The 15,758-nt window shown below is 37.5% G+C and overlaps 1 protein-coding gene across 11 annotated transcripts in view; it reads right to left on the bottom strand.

The window, feature by feature from the left end:
- TANC2 (tetratricopeptide repeat, ankyrin repeat and coiled-coil containing 2) overlaps positions 1-15,758 on the bottom strand; it is a 617,479-nt gene that overhangs the window by 137,323 nt on the left and 464,398 nt on the right. For all 11 annotated transcript variants that reach the window (XM_030541301.1, XM_030541300.1, XM_030541298.1 and 8 more), the window contains one exon: positions 2,646-2,909. In XM_030541301.1, the coding sequence (XP_030397161.1) occupies positions 2,646-2,909 (264 nt within the window). The remainder of the gene's footprint in view (positions 1-2,645; positions 2,910-15,758) is intronic.

Here is a 15,758-nt window from a genome sequence, read left to right on the forward strand (position 1 = left end):
AGACAAAACTTATCTGCTTTAGTTATTTCAGAAGATTAGCACTGAAATAGTGTATTAGACCCAGCCGAGCTAACCTCTGGTACCACCAAAATACATAAAAATAAGCAGGTCAGTCAACCTGGAAAAAATATTTGGTCAGATTTGTTGCCTGAAAACTTTACTATAATTTTACAGTACATTATTTATAATAATTACACAAAGTACTGGATGGCCAGCATTCTGCGCAACTATTAGCTGTAGTGTTGTGGAACCAATCATGGCTCAAGGCCCCATTTTGCTAGGCACTGCACGTACACACAATGACTGCATGAAGGAGGAACTCAAGGACACAACGGGAGAACAACAAAGGTGAAGTTTCACATGTGAGAGATTAAACTTCTCCACAAGAAAATTGGTTGTTCAACCAGAGTCTCTAGTCATGTTCTTGCCACTCTGACTTACTCTGATTCCCAACTGGGTAGCAGGTTCTTTTAGCTGTAAGTAAATGGTTCGAGGTGGTACCACAATAGTCAGTGCCTCCAGGTGTAAGTTCTTATCTCTACAGCTGCTTTTAGTCCACTATGAAGGAGTGTTAGGCCATAAATATTATTCAGTTGTACAGTACAGCCTACACTGGCAAGACATGCTGTTTCGATGCCCAGTATCCTAGGTTCTTTGCACTGCATGAGTCCATCACTGATATTTCGCAAGCTAGCTAAAGAATCCTGCAGGGACTAGGACTGACAAAATATATATGTTTGCCAGTTCAACACAAAATTTAACCTGTATTTATTGAATTGCAGATGGGCTTCCAACTCCAACATTACAGATGATGGCAGATATTCACCCACCATCCTTACACTAGGATATGGGACAAAATCCAGAAGAAAGAGCAGAGGAGGACAGCAAGCGAGGAGAAATACTTATAAAAAGCTTTTAAATTAGGTTAATATATTTTAAATCTTCTCCTTTCTTTCCTTCATGTTTGCCAATGAGGAGAATTCTAAGGAAGGGGCTGAGAGGTTGTTAAATGCTATTACAAGATATTGCAACATCATTTAGGAATCTTTCAAACACCAGAACTTCAAGGAAATAGAGATGATTTTGGCCTCTAATTTTCATAATTAAGGCTCAAACATGCTTCAGCAGCACCTACAGGAAACATTAACAGACAAAATAAATATCTATGTATTGTTTAACAGTGTTTCATAGATTTTAAGGCTAAGGGGACCATCATCTTCATCTAATCTGACCTCTCCTGCACAACACAGTTCATAGCATTTTGCCCAGTGACTATTTTTTTTATATATATATATATATATATATATATATATATATATATATATATATATATATATATATATATATATAAAAAAAAAACATATTCAGGGAAAAATCCCACCAGGAAAGCTAGGAAGCCAAGTATAGCTATTTGTAGATGGAAACCCTTATGAAAAAATGTTTGTTTCCCAAAATAGGACTATAATTCACATGTTTATTAAATGCATAAAGTTATGAAAGCTGAAATTAGAAAAATAAAAGGCAACTTTTTCTTGTTTTTACTGAGGCAATTAACCACTAAGGCAGCTTGATAAGTAATGTGGTAAATTCACCATCACTTGGAGATGTCAAGCTGCAGTTGGATGTTTTCTCAAAAGTCATGTTCTGTTCAACCAGAAGTTATTAGACTTGATGGAATTCACTTATGTGGTAGGGAAAAATCACTATGGACTGTGTTGTACAGGAGAGGTCAGACTAGATGACAATACACTGCTACCTCGATATAACGCCACCTGATATAACACAAATTTGGATATAACGCAGTAAAGCTCTGCTCGGGGGGCGGGGGGGACGACGACTGTGCACTCCGGTGGATCAAAGCAAGTTCTATATAATACGGTTTCACCTATAACATGGTAAGATTTTTTGGCTCCCAAGGACAGCGTTACATCAGGGTAGAGGTGTAGTTGTCCCTTTAGCTCTGAAGTCTATAAAAAAACTATGAATACATGCAATCTTCACCATAATTCTAGTTTCTAATGGATGCTTATGTATTTTGTTTTATTGAAATCTGTGAAAGAAATCTTGCTGTATGTTCCCTCCCACTGTAGCCAATATGGAAGAGAGACTGAAGTTTTCTAAAATGTATTCTTATATTGTGATGCTTTGCTTTTTAAATGCCAGCACATATCTTTCCGCATCCTCCTAAGTTTTAATTATGAACTGCAGAAAAAGCTCTTGATATTATTACTGCTGATTAATTTGGAGTTGAAAATTTGATGCCTGGAAATTATGCATTATTTTAAAACTGAGGCTGGGGTTAGTATTGGGATGGCATTTAATCAAAAATAATAACTAAGCTTTTTTTAAAGCAGATTTTGAGATCACGCTCAAATGATCTGATGGCCATGAACTTTTTAAAAGATCAGATTTTGGCAGCCTAGATTGCTGAACTAACTGGGTGGAAAATGTACTCCTCCTTCGGTGGTTTTCACTTTATAAATGATATTTTAGACAGAAATGGACTGTTCTCACACCCAATGGCAGTTTCCTGCGGAGATGAGACTTCTCTTTTGCATAAAGACATTGTATGAAAACAGGAAATGAGAAGACTGTGTTGATGGCTTGTTTTGATTGGATCTAACAGTAAATAAATTATTTCTTACCTGCTACCGAATTTGGCCGTGGCATAAGGTAAAGTGGAATAGACTGCACAGATTGGGATAAAACCGACTCTAGGTTCCTTTCTGGGATCTTGTTTAAACTGTAGGTGGAGGCGGTCATATTTTCATCTACGCGATATAAACAGGAGTCCATGCTGGATTTCTGAGACTGCCAAGGTTTCAGGTTTCCTCCAGATCCTAGTTCTTTGCTGCTCTCCCCTCCATATTTAGTGCGCTCCATGTTTTCAGAATAGCTTGTCAAAGTAGCTTAAAGGAACAAATAAAAAAAGATGTGAATAATAAAGAAAGAGTAGCTGCATACGTAACAATATAAGATGATATGTGCAATGAAAATAACAAAAATAAAGCTGATCATATTTTCCAGCATTCTCACATAAATCAGAGATTACGGAAACTTGTGAAGCTGTCCCACTTACTGCTTTGAAAAGTTTTGTTTGACATTACTAAAAGGCATTTGCAGTTATCACGAGTATTAAAATGCCACATATAACTGTATTTTTTCAAACACACAATCCCACAGACTTATAATAAAGGCGATTAAGAACAAATACAAAGTCAGTTTTGCTCATTGTCTCCATTTTCTTCTAATATACAGTGAGTCAAACTGTATCAGTTTAAAGTTTATAAACATGCTTGTGATAACCAATTGCAGAGTATAATAAAGGACAGTAGCATATTTGTTTTAGAAAAATCAACTTGATATAAATGTTAACCCTAAGGTCACATCTGAGTTTATGAAGCTTCAAAGGTAATCCATAAATTCACCTTTCTACTGTGTGGATTACACTGTTGGTGCTACGTTGCTGGGGTTTATTTCATGGTCGCCTCCTTTTTTTTCTTTTTGACTTCAACTTTAGGTATTACTTCCACTATGATATTGACAAAGCAAAAGCCTTTTTTTTTTTTTTTTTTTTTAAACTTTGCTCAATATCTTTCAGGTGAATGGGACAAATTCAGATCTGACCTAAGTGCATACTACTCCACTTAAATCAACGGAGAGGGAGGCATCTGACTATACCAGGTCTTAACTGGCCCCAGGGATCCAAACGGCTACCCTACTAATTGATAGGCAGAAAATTCTCAACCTAAACTCATCACCCTGCACCCCTCCTGTGCTGTCAGGAAACCAGATGTCCAACTAGATCTTGAACTTCCCTATGCTTCACATGTCTTTAAATATAACTAATATAACTTTCTAAACCATTCCTCCATTGAAACTCTAATACTTCCATTTCCATTTAACCACTGTTAATTACTTCTCCAACCTAAAGTCTATGTTAATGTGTCTAAAATGCAACAAACTATTGCCACAGGTCCCTGGACAACACAACATGAATTAAGCACTTTCTCTTTACAGTACAAAGATCACACTTATGTTTTCCCAAATATTCTATAATGCCCTGTCTTCTGAAAGATGCTTTTCTCCTTGCATTCACACAAAAAACCATTTCTGAAGCAAAAGATATGTAAAGCCATAATGGTTTGTATCTGTGTGGTCTCAATAACAACTACCAGAGTGGTTTAATTTCTTTTATATTGGTAAAAACAAACACAAAATTACTCCAAAGAAGCATATGCTTTCAGGCTTAAGCTCCTTCTATGCCAAGTTCCAAATTAAAGCAAACTTTGTAAAGAGAACAGTTTCATCTCACAAAATAGGATTTTAATGGATTTTCTTACACAATTTGAACTATAGCATCCCAAATAATAGCATTTTGAACATCCACTAGCTTCAGTGGAAGTACCAGGGATTAATCTGGCCCATTGTGTCTGATAATGACATCTAATATTTGTAGTGAGATAATATAATGATAATCAGGTCTAAATATTTATAAATAAAGTCAAAGCACCATAACAAGGGGAAAAAAGATAACTGAAGGAATTAACAGTGAAGCTATTGTACTCTGAACAAGACAAAAGAGATGCCATCCCAGAAGTTACTGTGCCTGTTAGTGTCACAAGCGCTACTTGTCACTTAATTTCTCCGACATTTGAGAGTTTCAAGTGTTTAAAAACCAAAAGAGAACTTGCAAGGAGACCATCTAATACTCCTACAAGTGCAAAGGGCAGTTCAGTGCACCATGACATAGTGAAACGTCACCATTCTGCAGATTCCACTTGTCTTTGAACTGTTCAGAAAAAAAGACAGAACAGATGATCTTTCCTTTAACAAGAATGGATTGAAGTTCTTTTAGAAAAGTACACACTGTAAAATGAGTGTAAAAAAAAATCAAAGAAAAATGCCTGGCTGGATTCATGGGCTTATTTCAAAAAGAAAATGGAACCTCTAACAAGGTGTGGCCAAGTGATTTAAGCACAGGATAGAGTCAGAAACAGCTGAGTTCTAAGCACAGGTCTGACTCTAACTTCACTGGGGATCTTGGGCAAATCACTTTACCACTCTGTACCTTAGTTTTCCCCTCTGTAAAATGGGGTAATATTTCCTTATCTCAGAGGTGCTGCAAAGATTAGTTAATGTTTGTAAAGCGTTTTTAAGTTAAAAACAACTACAGGAATGCAAAATATTTGATATATTCTCGCTGGCATTTAAATATATATTTTCTGTCAGGAAAACAATTTTATGTGTTAAAATGGGAAAATGAGATAAAACAAGAAACAGATGTTGTTAGCAGATCCCTCCCCCAAACACTGTTTAATTATTGGGAAATATGTTTTCAGATGCCTTTTCTGAAATCTCTAATTCATAGTCTCAGTTTGTGTTGCTGAGACACACTGTACTATGTATTTATGTAAAAATTAATTTGTGCCAAAGACATATATCCACATATTTCCAATCAATCTTTGCAGAAACATATCGTCAACTGAAGGAAATAATCTCTAAATAGCACAAATTGTGGAAAACAGATAGGAACTTTAGCAATAATCTCGCTTTAAATGAGCCAGCAACAGAAAATGACGAATAAACCCTGAAGGTCCCCGTCCTAACTGCTAATTTATGTTTACTTGAAATGTAGTTTTCACTGGTTTAAAATCAAGCTGTTTTTATGTGAAAATTCTTCACTGACTCAGGTATTTGGGGTTGTTCCCTGTGGGTTAATTTACCTTCTGAATGGTCTTAGATGATCTAAGTACTACTATGATGGCTAGAATCAATTGCTCTATGGCTTTAATCTGTTCTGTGAGCTATTTTAAACCAAAATTGTTTTAATTTTATTTAAAAGGACAAAAAAAATCTGGTAAAACTCAGCATCCTGAATTAGTACGCAGTGCAGGTCTCTGAGGAGAACTAAAACATAAGTAATGGCGAATGGGCTGTGCCTGCCACAGGCAATCAGAGCTATGAAATTACCACTTCTCAATCACTATTGTAGAGAACATAGTTCTATTTCAGACAAGTCACACTGTCTACATCAAATGAGTCTGTCTCAATGTAATACTACATGGAGAAAAGTTAATAAGACTTGTATATATAGGAAGCTATTTAGGATTCCGGGTATGTTTAGGCAGTAGTGGAATACCTGCAACCAAAAAGAGACGCATGTGAAGCAATTCTTCCCCCAAAACTGCTGAATTCACAGTCTAAACTCTCCTATGGACAGGGCTGCAGCTAGTGCGTGCCAGGACAGGTTCTTGGTTCAGATGATGAGTGTGTTTAAGCACGTATCCCCATGATCTCTTACACTCACCCTGCTGTGGATTAATTGTGCTTTGCAGGAGTAATCTCCACATGCAGTTGCATGGAGATTGGGTATGCACTCTTGGGATAGACATAATGCAGGTCCACAACAGGACTGCCTTTGCATCATTAAAGTGCAAACATGTCCATGTTAAAAACACTGGGCCTGAATTTGGCCCAAGGTATTTATTTTCCCCTTTTGGGGAGAAGACATCTCTGGAAACAGTTTCAAGAGGAACTGTATTACAGCAAACACGGAATGCCAGAATGACATCATAGTAGATAACTATCTTTCTGTCAGATATTTTATATATAATTATATATGCAGAGAGAGAGCCAACTCCTATAATCAAAACATAAGATTATAGTTAAAATGACCCTCCAAATTACGCAAACAATTTCCCCTGATAACACTACTTGGGTTAGATTAAAGAAATCATAAACAAAGTATTTAGTGTAATCCCCAGAGATTTATTTGCTGTGTAGTTCTTAACTGTGATTCTATAACTTTCACAGCTGCTATAGCCAATGAAAAGGAAGTCCTAATAATGAGGAATCTGCTTCCAAGAGGGACACATTTTTATATTAAATTGCTCAACTGTGTTAATCATGTGATGGCTGCAGGAACTCGCATGTGTTCTAGGACCATTTCACCTACAGCGCATTAGTTGAAACAAATTGTGCAATGAGACAACCGAGGAGCAGTGAATTTCACAAATATAACCAGATTATTTACACTGTAAACTCTTTAGGACAGGAATCTTGTATTCAGAAATGTCTGTAAAGTGTCAAGCACACTGTTGCTATCTGCCGAATCTATGTGCTTTGCTACGCTGCCTGTAACCACTGCTCTAGTCACTAGATGACACTTCCCTTCAAGAGCTAGGAATAAAACTCAGGATTGCTCAGTTCTAGCATTCTACTGCTGTCTGGCATACAGTTATGTGAACCATTGACAAAATATGTAGTACAACTCTACCTCAATATAACACGAATTCGGATATAACGCAGTAAAGCAGTGCTCCGGGGAGGCAGGGCTGCGCACTCCAGAGGATCAAATCAAGTTCGATGTAACGCAGTTTCACTACAACATGGTTAAGATTTCTTGGCTCCTGAGGACAGCGTTATATCGAGGTAGAGATGTAATTTGCTTCTAGTGGCTGCTCCACGTAGCAGACAACAGTTATGCCTAGAGCTCAACTAATAAAGGTCTGACCCATGTGGTGAGTCCTTAGGGCTGCAGGTGATATCATTTCTATTCTTCAGGTTTTCTTTTTAAAAAAAACCCACTGGTTTATTCAATTCACACAATAAATTAAAAGCCATTAAAATCTGGCCCTTATAACCTGACATGCAACAAACCCATTCCATACTTTGTGCACTCATCATACATTTTGATTGTGTGTGACCCACTGACAGGTTTGAAGGTTGAGGAATATAATGGTTTTTAGTTAGCAGCCTATGGTGTCAGTCCCACTGGAAACAATCAACAATTACACAAACTTGCCAGTTCTTCCCTGGGCCAAGAGCATGCCTAGAAGATTTCAGCCTGAAGGTGGCTTCAAAAGTTTTGAGCATATGGAAATAGAGGCTTAAAATGGAACATGGTTTTCTAATATTATGGTGGGTATTACCAGCACCGGAGATAATAGTCAAACACATACAGACTTAGGATACGTCTAGATTATGAAAAACTGTTGCTGTTTTTTGAAAAAAAAAAAAAAAAAAGAGTGAGCTATCTCGAAGTACCTAACCCCATAAGCCACATTTACATTTGATGCTAAAACCATAAAGCCTAGGACCAAGCCTATTTTAACATGTCACCTGGTAAGTATGATAACATATAACTTACCCCGTGTCATGCTATAATTTTAAAACATGTTAGTTTACACATTTTAAAATAATTTTTTTATCTGAGTTTAGGCAAGCCTTCAGTGAACCAGCCACAAAAGAATCCATCTAAGGGCATCAGTGTCACTCACATCATTCTTGTGAGCGAGGCTGCCACATGCAGAAATTGGGTAGACAGAGTCTGTGACTTTCCCCATGGGACAGTGGCAGTGCTGGGAAGCAGCATGCTGCAGCCAGAGAAAGTACCCCTCAGAACAGTCATGGCCTCCACAGCAATGCAGCACACAACCTTGTAGAGCTGTCACAGGATAGGAAACGCAAAGGCTTCTTTCTGCAGAACAGAGCCTTTAAACCAACACTAGTCAAGGGAGGGAGTAAAAAGTTCATAAAATTCTCTGTGTGCTTAATTTCCCCTAAAACAAGTGATGTAATGCTCATGTTGTTAAAGTGAAATCAAAGGTTTGTGGGCTAAAACAAATAAGCAATCCTGTACTGAGAGAGAGAGAAAGTCTGTGTGTGAGAGAGAAATATGAAACAAGTAAACCAATTTCAGTTTCAAGCCTCTAGGCAATATTATAAATGGCAGCAAGTATACAAAGGGTTTTGAAATATTATGAAAAATACCTTGATAGTGGCATCATCCTGACCCTTTTTGCTCTACATTTTTAATTCCCTAATGAATCAGCAGAGGAGCAGAATGAATTTAATACATCAAAGACAGCAGGGATTCACGCTTGAGACTGAGACTGGAAATGTAAGGTCTGATATAATAGCATAGCACCACCGCACTGAAAGACACACTTATACTCATAACATTGATTACTTGCTGCAAATACCATGGCAATGAGATAAAACAGTCCTTACTTTCTATTCAAGTTTATCACATGCAGAAGCAAATATATAGTTTAAGCATATTTTGTCATGTCTATTATTATATATTCTAAACAAATCTAGCACCAAGAACCCAAACCTCAAGCAGGAGTCAGTAATTCTGTGGGCAATTAAAGGGGATCTGTGACAGAGTGCAGGGAGTGAACAGGTGAGCCTGCACTCTGACACCAATTAGTCCCCCAGAGAAAGCTGACTGAGATAACCAGATAATCAGCTCGTGGGCTGAATGGAATACAGAGTAAATTAGCCCATCAGCCCAAATCTGATGAAGAGGAAGGAAGTGCCAGGAGGGAGGGGGGAACAGGACTAGTTGAGTCCATCCCCACAAAGGCCTCAGAGAAGGGAGACCTCTGTTCCCCTCAGGTCCTGATGAGCGGGTCAAAAACACAGAATATATTGTAAATAGACTGTTTCAAGGGACTGAGGTGGTATCGGAGGCAGGAACCCAACTAAAAGGCACGTGAATGCACATCTAGGGGAGTCTGCACAATTTCTGCAGGGCAAGAAGACAGCAGCAAAGATGCACCCCCTCTTACAAGATCAATCAAGAAAAGTTAAATATCCTATAAAATATTATTTAAACATGTCCTTAATAAAAAAAAAATCTAATCCAAGGGCTGTTTCAGAGTTAAAATCATCAGTACAGTGATTCACCATCAAATTATCCAGGACACAGAGGTTGTTGCATTTGTAGAGGTGTATAAGTCCCATGTGCTATTTTTCTACTCTCTCTACCTGACTCCACACCCTACGTTTATTACGGGAGGCTGAGAATTTTGGATTTTAGAAGGATGACCCCAGCTACTGGTGTCACTTAGACAAATATAATTTTCTCTCTGTGATTTAACTGCATCACTCTCCTGATTTAGTCTCTGCATCAAAGGCATTACTTGTCCCTGTACCATCAAAAATTCTGCTAATTTCTTCCTCCTTCAGAAATGTCAACTCCAAAATCATGAGTCATGTCAACAAAAATAATGAGATTGTCTAAAAAACCACAAGATTTTCAAAAATAAATGTGACTGGTTTTTATTTGCCCTTTGGTTATGGGGTTTTTAGAGTACAACTTGGGTCATGATATCAAGTGTTTATCTGCAACCAGGAAGGCTAGAAATTGCCCTTTATAAAATGAAAGCTGAGTTTCTCATCTAAACACGTCCCCAACAGCTGGGACTTTAAGGAAAACATCAAACATTGCAATATTCAGGATAAAATCATGGGCTGGCATCACTGCTTCTTCCTCTTGCAACTTTCTGCCCAGTCCACTCAATTTACTGCTTCATTCAGATTCTCTTCCCACTCATCTTTGTTCCTTCTATCCTGCTGGACGCCTGGAACAATCTCCCCATCCTCATATGCCACATGCCCTTCCTCTCTCCTGCTAGCCCTGCCCTTCAAGCGTTCCTTTTCCCCTTCTCCTTATTAATAATCCCCTCACTCAATTTCTCTATTCTCATCTATTGACCTATTTGTTTTATTAAAGGACCAGATTCTGCCATCCTTACTCATGTTGAGTAATACCTCACTCCATAAGCAGCCCCACTGACTTCAATGGGACTACACATGGAGTAGGGTATTACTCAGTGTTAGGAAGATGCAAAAACTAGCGCTTGGACTAACAACCTCTTCGTAGGAGGAATGGTGTCTTAATCTATGGTTGGAAAACATTTTGTAACTGTACAGTACTATACACATTTTGTTAATAATCATTTTTGTTTTATGGTAGATTGTTTAGACCTCTCAACCCTGACAGTTCCCACAAATGATGCCATAAATACACACAAATTAAATGCAGTTTTCTTTCCACTAAAGCTGTGCTTTTAAATTTAGTATTGAAAGAAATGAGTCAGTATTCTCTAGTGATATGTGTTGTATTTAACTTGATAGCAAATCCATGACCCCACTGATTCTTTCCCCCTCACGTCTGATTAGATACCTGATAGATACTGTTCTTTTTATATAACAACTACCACTGCCATCACTTTCAAAATTCAGATGCAGTAATGTACATAAGCTCAGCAATCTTCAAAATTAGATCCTTTATATCTACCTGTTTCCTTTATGGAGGTCCTTTACGGAGGTGCTCAAAAGGATTTAATTGTGCAGTTCTAGGAAATTTATTGATCATAAACAAACACTGATCTCAAAGTAGAATTATTCAAGGTTTTTTTGGTCTAAGACAACACAAATATTTAATCTGGCTTTATGCTGAAGTGTCGTTTTAGTGTCTCTTTAGTCCTTAAGATATTTAGTTGTTCCCAAACAGACCCAGCTTGTCAGTATAATCTCTCCTGTTTCCCACACACTCTAGATGAATTCATTATCAAAGCTATTTTTATCCGCAGCAACATGCAACTAGATATAAAGAATTCTAGAGGACAAAATAAAGAACAGCAAGCATGAAAGCTGCTACACCAGAATAACTTTTGGAATGAGGGCCCTTTGCTTAGTGTTCGAGCTCTTCATTTAAAATCTTGCAAAATTTAAGAGGAGACAACTGCCTACGTGGTATTAGACAGATCCACCCTATTGCTGCAGCACTGCAAGAGGATGTGCACAGCTCATGGGCTTTTTTTCAAGCTATTTCAGTGTCATATGCATTTCTTCTACCTGATTTACCAAAATCTCACTCAAGAAAACTGAATAACTAAACAGGAAATAAACTGTAGATCACCACAGAGCCTTACTTAAAGGAAGAAACACACACACAACAGCTGATTGTTTAGGCAGCACAGCCACAAATGTCACTTTTCCCAGAAAGAGACAAAACACAAAACGGTAGTTTTGAAAAATATTTGGGGAAACACTGACTTGAAGCATGCTATGTCCCTAGCAGACTGCTACCAATTTGATACACTTTGGATTCCATTGGAGAAGAATTATATTTTATTTTGTAGTCTTGCATAAGATAGTTGGGAAATCCCTCTGTGTTTTATCATAGTTAAGGTGTTAGTAGCTGAGCCTTAAAAGTCTGTTTCTTGTTGGAATGTGATGTACAAGATTTCAAATTTTGAAATTCAAAAGCACATGATTCTGTTACCAGATTTTCATCAGCAGCAGTCTTTGAACATTAACAGTTGGCTGCTTTTATATTGTGAGAGCAAAAACAAAACAAACAAGCGAAAAAAAAAACCCAGGAAACTAGTCAGGGGTTAAAATCAGGTCAACATTTTCACCAGCTACTCTGTCGCTTCATGAAAAGGGTTAGTGGTCACAAGAGAAAAAGATTACCTGCTCCTCTCTCTGGTTTTGGCATTCTCTCTCCCTCTCTCCCACCCCTAGTCTCCCCCTTTCCTTTACAACTTAATTTTTGTGTTTATTGGGGTTTTGGTGCTACTATAAGAAAAGCAACTGAAATAAAATTGGGCATCCTATGATAGCAGAAAAAATAAATCTTTCTCTGACATTTTTCCTACAACTGCAGGATGCAGTTCTTTCCCTCAGTTGTGGCTGTACTTAATGATGGCGAAAGAGACAAGCTTTTTTGCGCTCAATCACCAACAGAAGTCGGTCCAATAACATGGTACCTCATCCATCTCATCTCCCTAATATCCTGGGACCAGCACAACTACAACAACACTGTCCATCATAAAACACACTCAAGGTATTTTTTAAATAAAAATTCTGAAAGTCATTAACATGCAATATGGACTAGTGACACTGAGACTTTTAGAAGAAAAGAATCAAGTTGCTATTTAGAAAAATGGTTACATCATAGGTTGTACTTTTGTAAGTTCAGTACATGGGCTTAGCCGCTATGAAAGACATATGCATATAATTGTTATGGTCTATCAGCATCTAAATCTGTTGGCGTTTTTTCAGAGACTCCAAATATCCATTCATATAAGAAACTATAACAACTCTGAAACAAAGAAAAAACAGGTCCAGAAAATAACTATGTACAAACATTAATGAGCTAGTTTAAACTGACAAAAGCCAAGAAAATTCAAAATTAAGATTGAAATTTTGTCTTTACCAGATGTGCTCAATATTTTAGCTAATTAAAAGTTTTTTATGCCACCATCCTAATTAATAGTTGTAGTAAAAATCTAAGCTGGGATATAGCAATAAAGGACATAATACAATTTTGAGGTACAGCAGAACCTCAGAGTTACGAAAACCAGAGTTACGAACTGACCATTCAACTACACGCCTCATTTGGAACTGGAAATATGAAATCAAGCAGCAACAGAGACCAAAAACAAAAACAAACCAACCCCCACTCCCCGCAAATACAGTATTGTGTTAAATGTAAAGTCCTAAAAAATATAAAGTAAAAAAAAAAGATTTGACAAGGAAAGGAAATGGTTTCTGTCCTTGTTTCATTTAAATTAAGATAGTTAAAATCAGCATTTTGCTTGTGCCCAGTAAAGTTTCACAGCTGTATTAAATCAATGTTCAGTTGTAAACATTTGAAACAAACACCATAACATTTTGTTCAGGGTTACAAACAACCTCCATTCCCAAGGAGTGCAGAACTCTGAGGTTCTGCTATGTCAACCTACATCTCTTACTTAGATAAACTGGCCACTGAATGGGAGGAGGTGGGTTGAAAATCAATAGGCTGTTTCCCTTCATATGAAGTGTGGGACTGGACCCTTTCCCAGTAAGTGTGATATTATTACCATACAAGGCTCGTCACCAATACTCATCTACATGAAAAGATTAGGGATTTCCATTTTCAAAACAGATATTCAGAGGAACAGATGAACAGAAAAGTCCTGAAAAAGGTGCAGAGGGCTGGAACTGGGAGGATTCTGCGTTTAAAGAACATTCACTATATTGAAAGGCTAAACAGACTGAACCTTGTATTTTCTGGAGAATATAAGACTTCAAAGTAACCTACTCTAATACAAGCAATATAATTTATTCAGGGGCTCAGTAAGCACGAGATGGTCATTTATTCACACCCATTAGACATGTAAAACCTGAGGAGCACAATCTAAAAAATGCAGAAATAAGGAGTAAACAAGGAAAGCAGACAGGACTGAACTTAAAGAGCACAGGTGGAACAAACAGTTACATGTGGCCCAACTGATAAACATAAGTACTTAAAACTAGGCATTTACATCCCTCCTTAGGTGCCTAAGTTCCATTTTATGCACTGAATTGCTGATTTAGGCACCTGAGTGCCTACTTAGGCTCCTTATATAAGTTCCTAAAATCAGATATTTAGGTGCATAAAAAGAAAATGTGTCACTTTAAGTTTGACAACTGGGGCCGCAGAGATAATCAAAGCACATGGATAACATGCCTTTTAAAAGATGCCTAGACATTTTATGGTGAGAGAAAGTATAAGAACATACAGATTTCCTTACACCATATAATAATAGCTAAGCACAACAAAAAGTTGCAGCCTTGATTAAAAAGAACGAGGAGTACTTGTGGTACCTTAGAGACTAACTAATTTATTTGAGCATAAGCTTTCGTGGGCTAAAACCCACTTCATTGGATGGATGAAGTGGAAAATACAGTAGGAAGATATATATACACAGAAGGCATGAAAGAATGGGTGTTACCATTCTAACTATAACAAGATTATCTACACCTCTATCCCGATATAATGTGACCCGATATAACACAAATTCGGATAGATCATGGGTAAAGCAGCGCTCCGGGGGGCAGGGCTGTGTGCTCCGGCAGATCAAAGCAAGTTCAATATAATGAGGTTTCACCTAGAACGTGTTAAGATTTTTTGGCCCCCAAGGACAGCGTTGTATCAGGGTAGAGGTGTATTTCTTGTGCTTTGTTGGCTTAAGGCAGACCCTCAGTAATGACCTTTGACATAGTGTGGACCATATCTTAATAGAGATACATATTATCCTGTCAATTGCTCATCCTCCAATTTGTGATCACAAAGAGAACCTCCCGAAGGCATCTACATCGTCTGTTTATGTGAAAAAGTAATATTAGGCAAGAATTGATTCTATGGTTAGATGTCTTTAATGTGACTTAGCAGCTGGAAACAAGTAACATGTGACCAGCCACTCTCTGGAACATCATTTAGGAACCACTGTATTTTGTGTAAGTACGAGATACAATGGTAATGCATGTCAGTGGCATTATTAAGAAGTAATGGACTGCCAATAATGTCCTCATGACTGTATCGCCTTGTTTCATTTGAAATTAACACATCAAGGCATTGAGATGAAGAGATTTTACAAGAATCATATATGATAATGTGATAACAAGGAAATAATCTACAGTCTTCCGTAAATATTATAAAAGTAATATATCGGCCTGAGGTGGGGCAGAAATGAGATAATAGATCTATTCACCAATTTAGGAATCAGAGGCGAGTCTAAAACTCGAGAAATGCGTGACCTCTAGGGAAATATGTAGGTCTTTTCCAGTCATGAATAAGGGCGAAGAAGGATATGATTAAATTGTAAAAAGAATTCTCTCAATACATTAGCTCTCCAGATTTACACTCTTGAAGTAGTATGTGGAACCTTTTGACTTGGGGGTATCTCTGCATCAGTGAACAGATTGATCTGGGTGAGGAGGGGATTGATTCCTGTCTGCAGAGCATTCTATCCGTTACATTCTGTACTAAAGATAATTCCAGAGCACTGTTACTCATGTAGACTATGCCTCTCAGAGTGATTATGAGACATCACGGACACAGGTCTCACCAATATGCTAATGAAAAAATATCAATTCCCAAAATGTCCTTTGCCTGGGAGAAAATAGCAGATATATGGAAAAATTAGACC

The sequence above is a fragment of the Gopherus evgoodei genome, chromosome 23 (genome assembly GCF_007399415.2).
Source record: "Gopherus evgoodei ecotype Sinaloan lineage chromosome 23, rGopEvg1_v1.p, whole genome shotgun sequence".
Lineage (NCBI taxonomy): Eukaryota > Metazoa > Chordata > Testudines > Testudinidae > Gopherus > Gopherus evgoodei.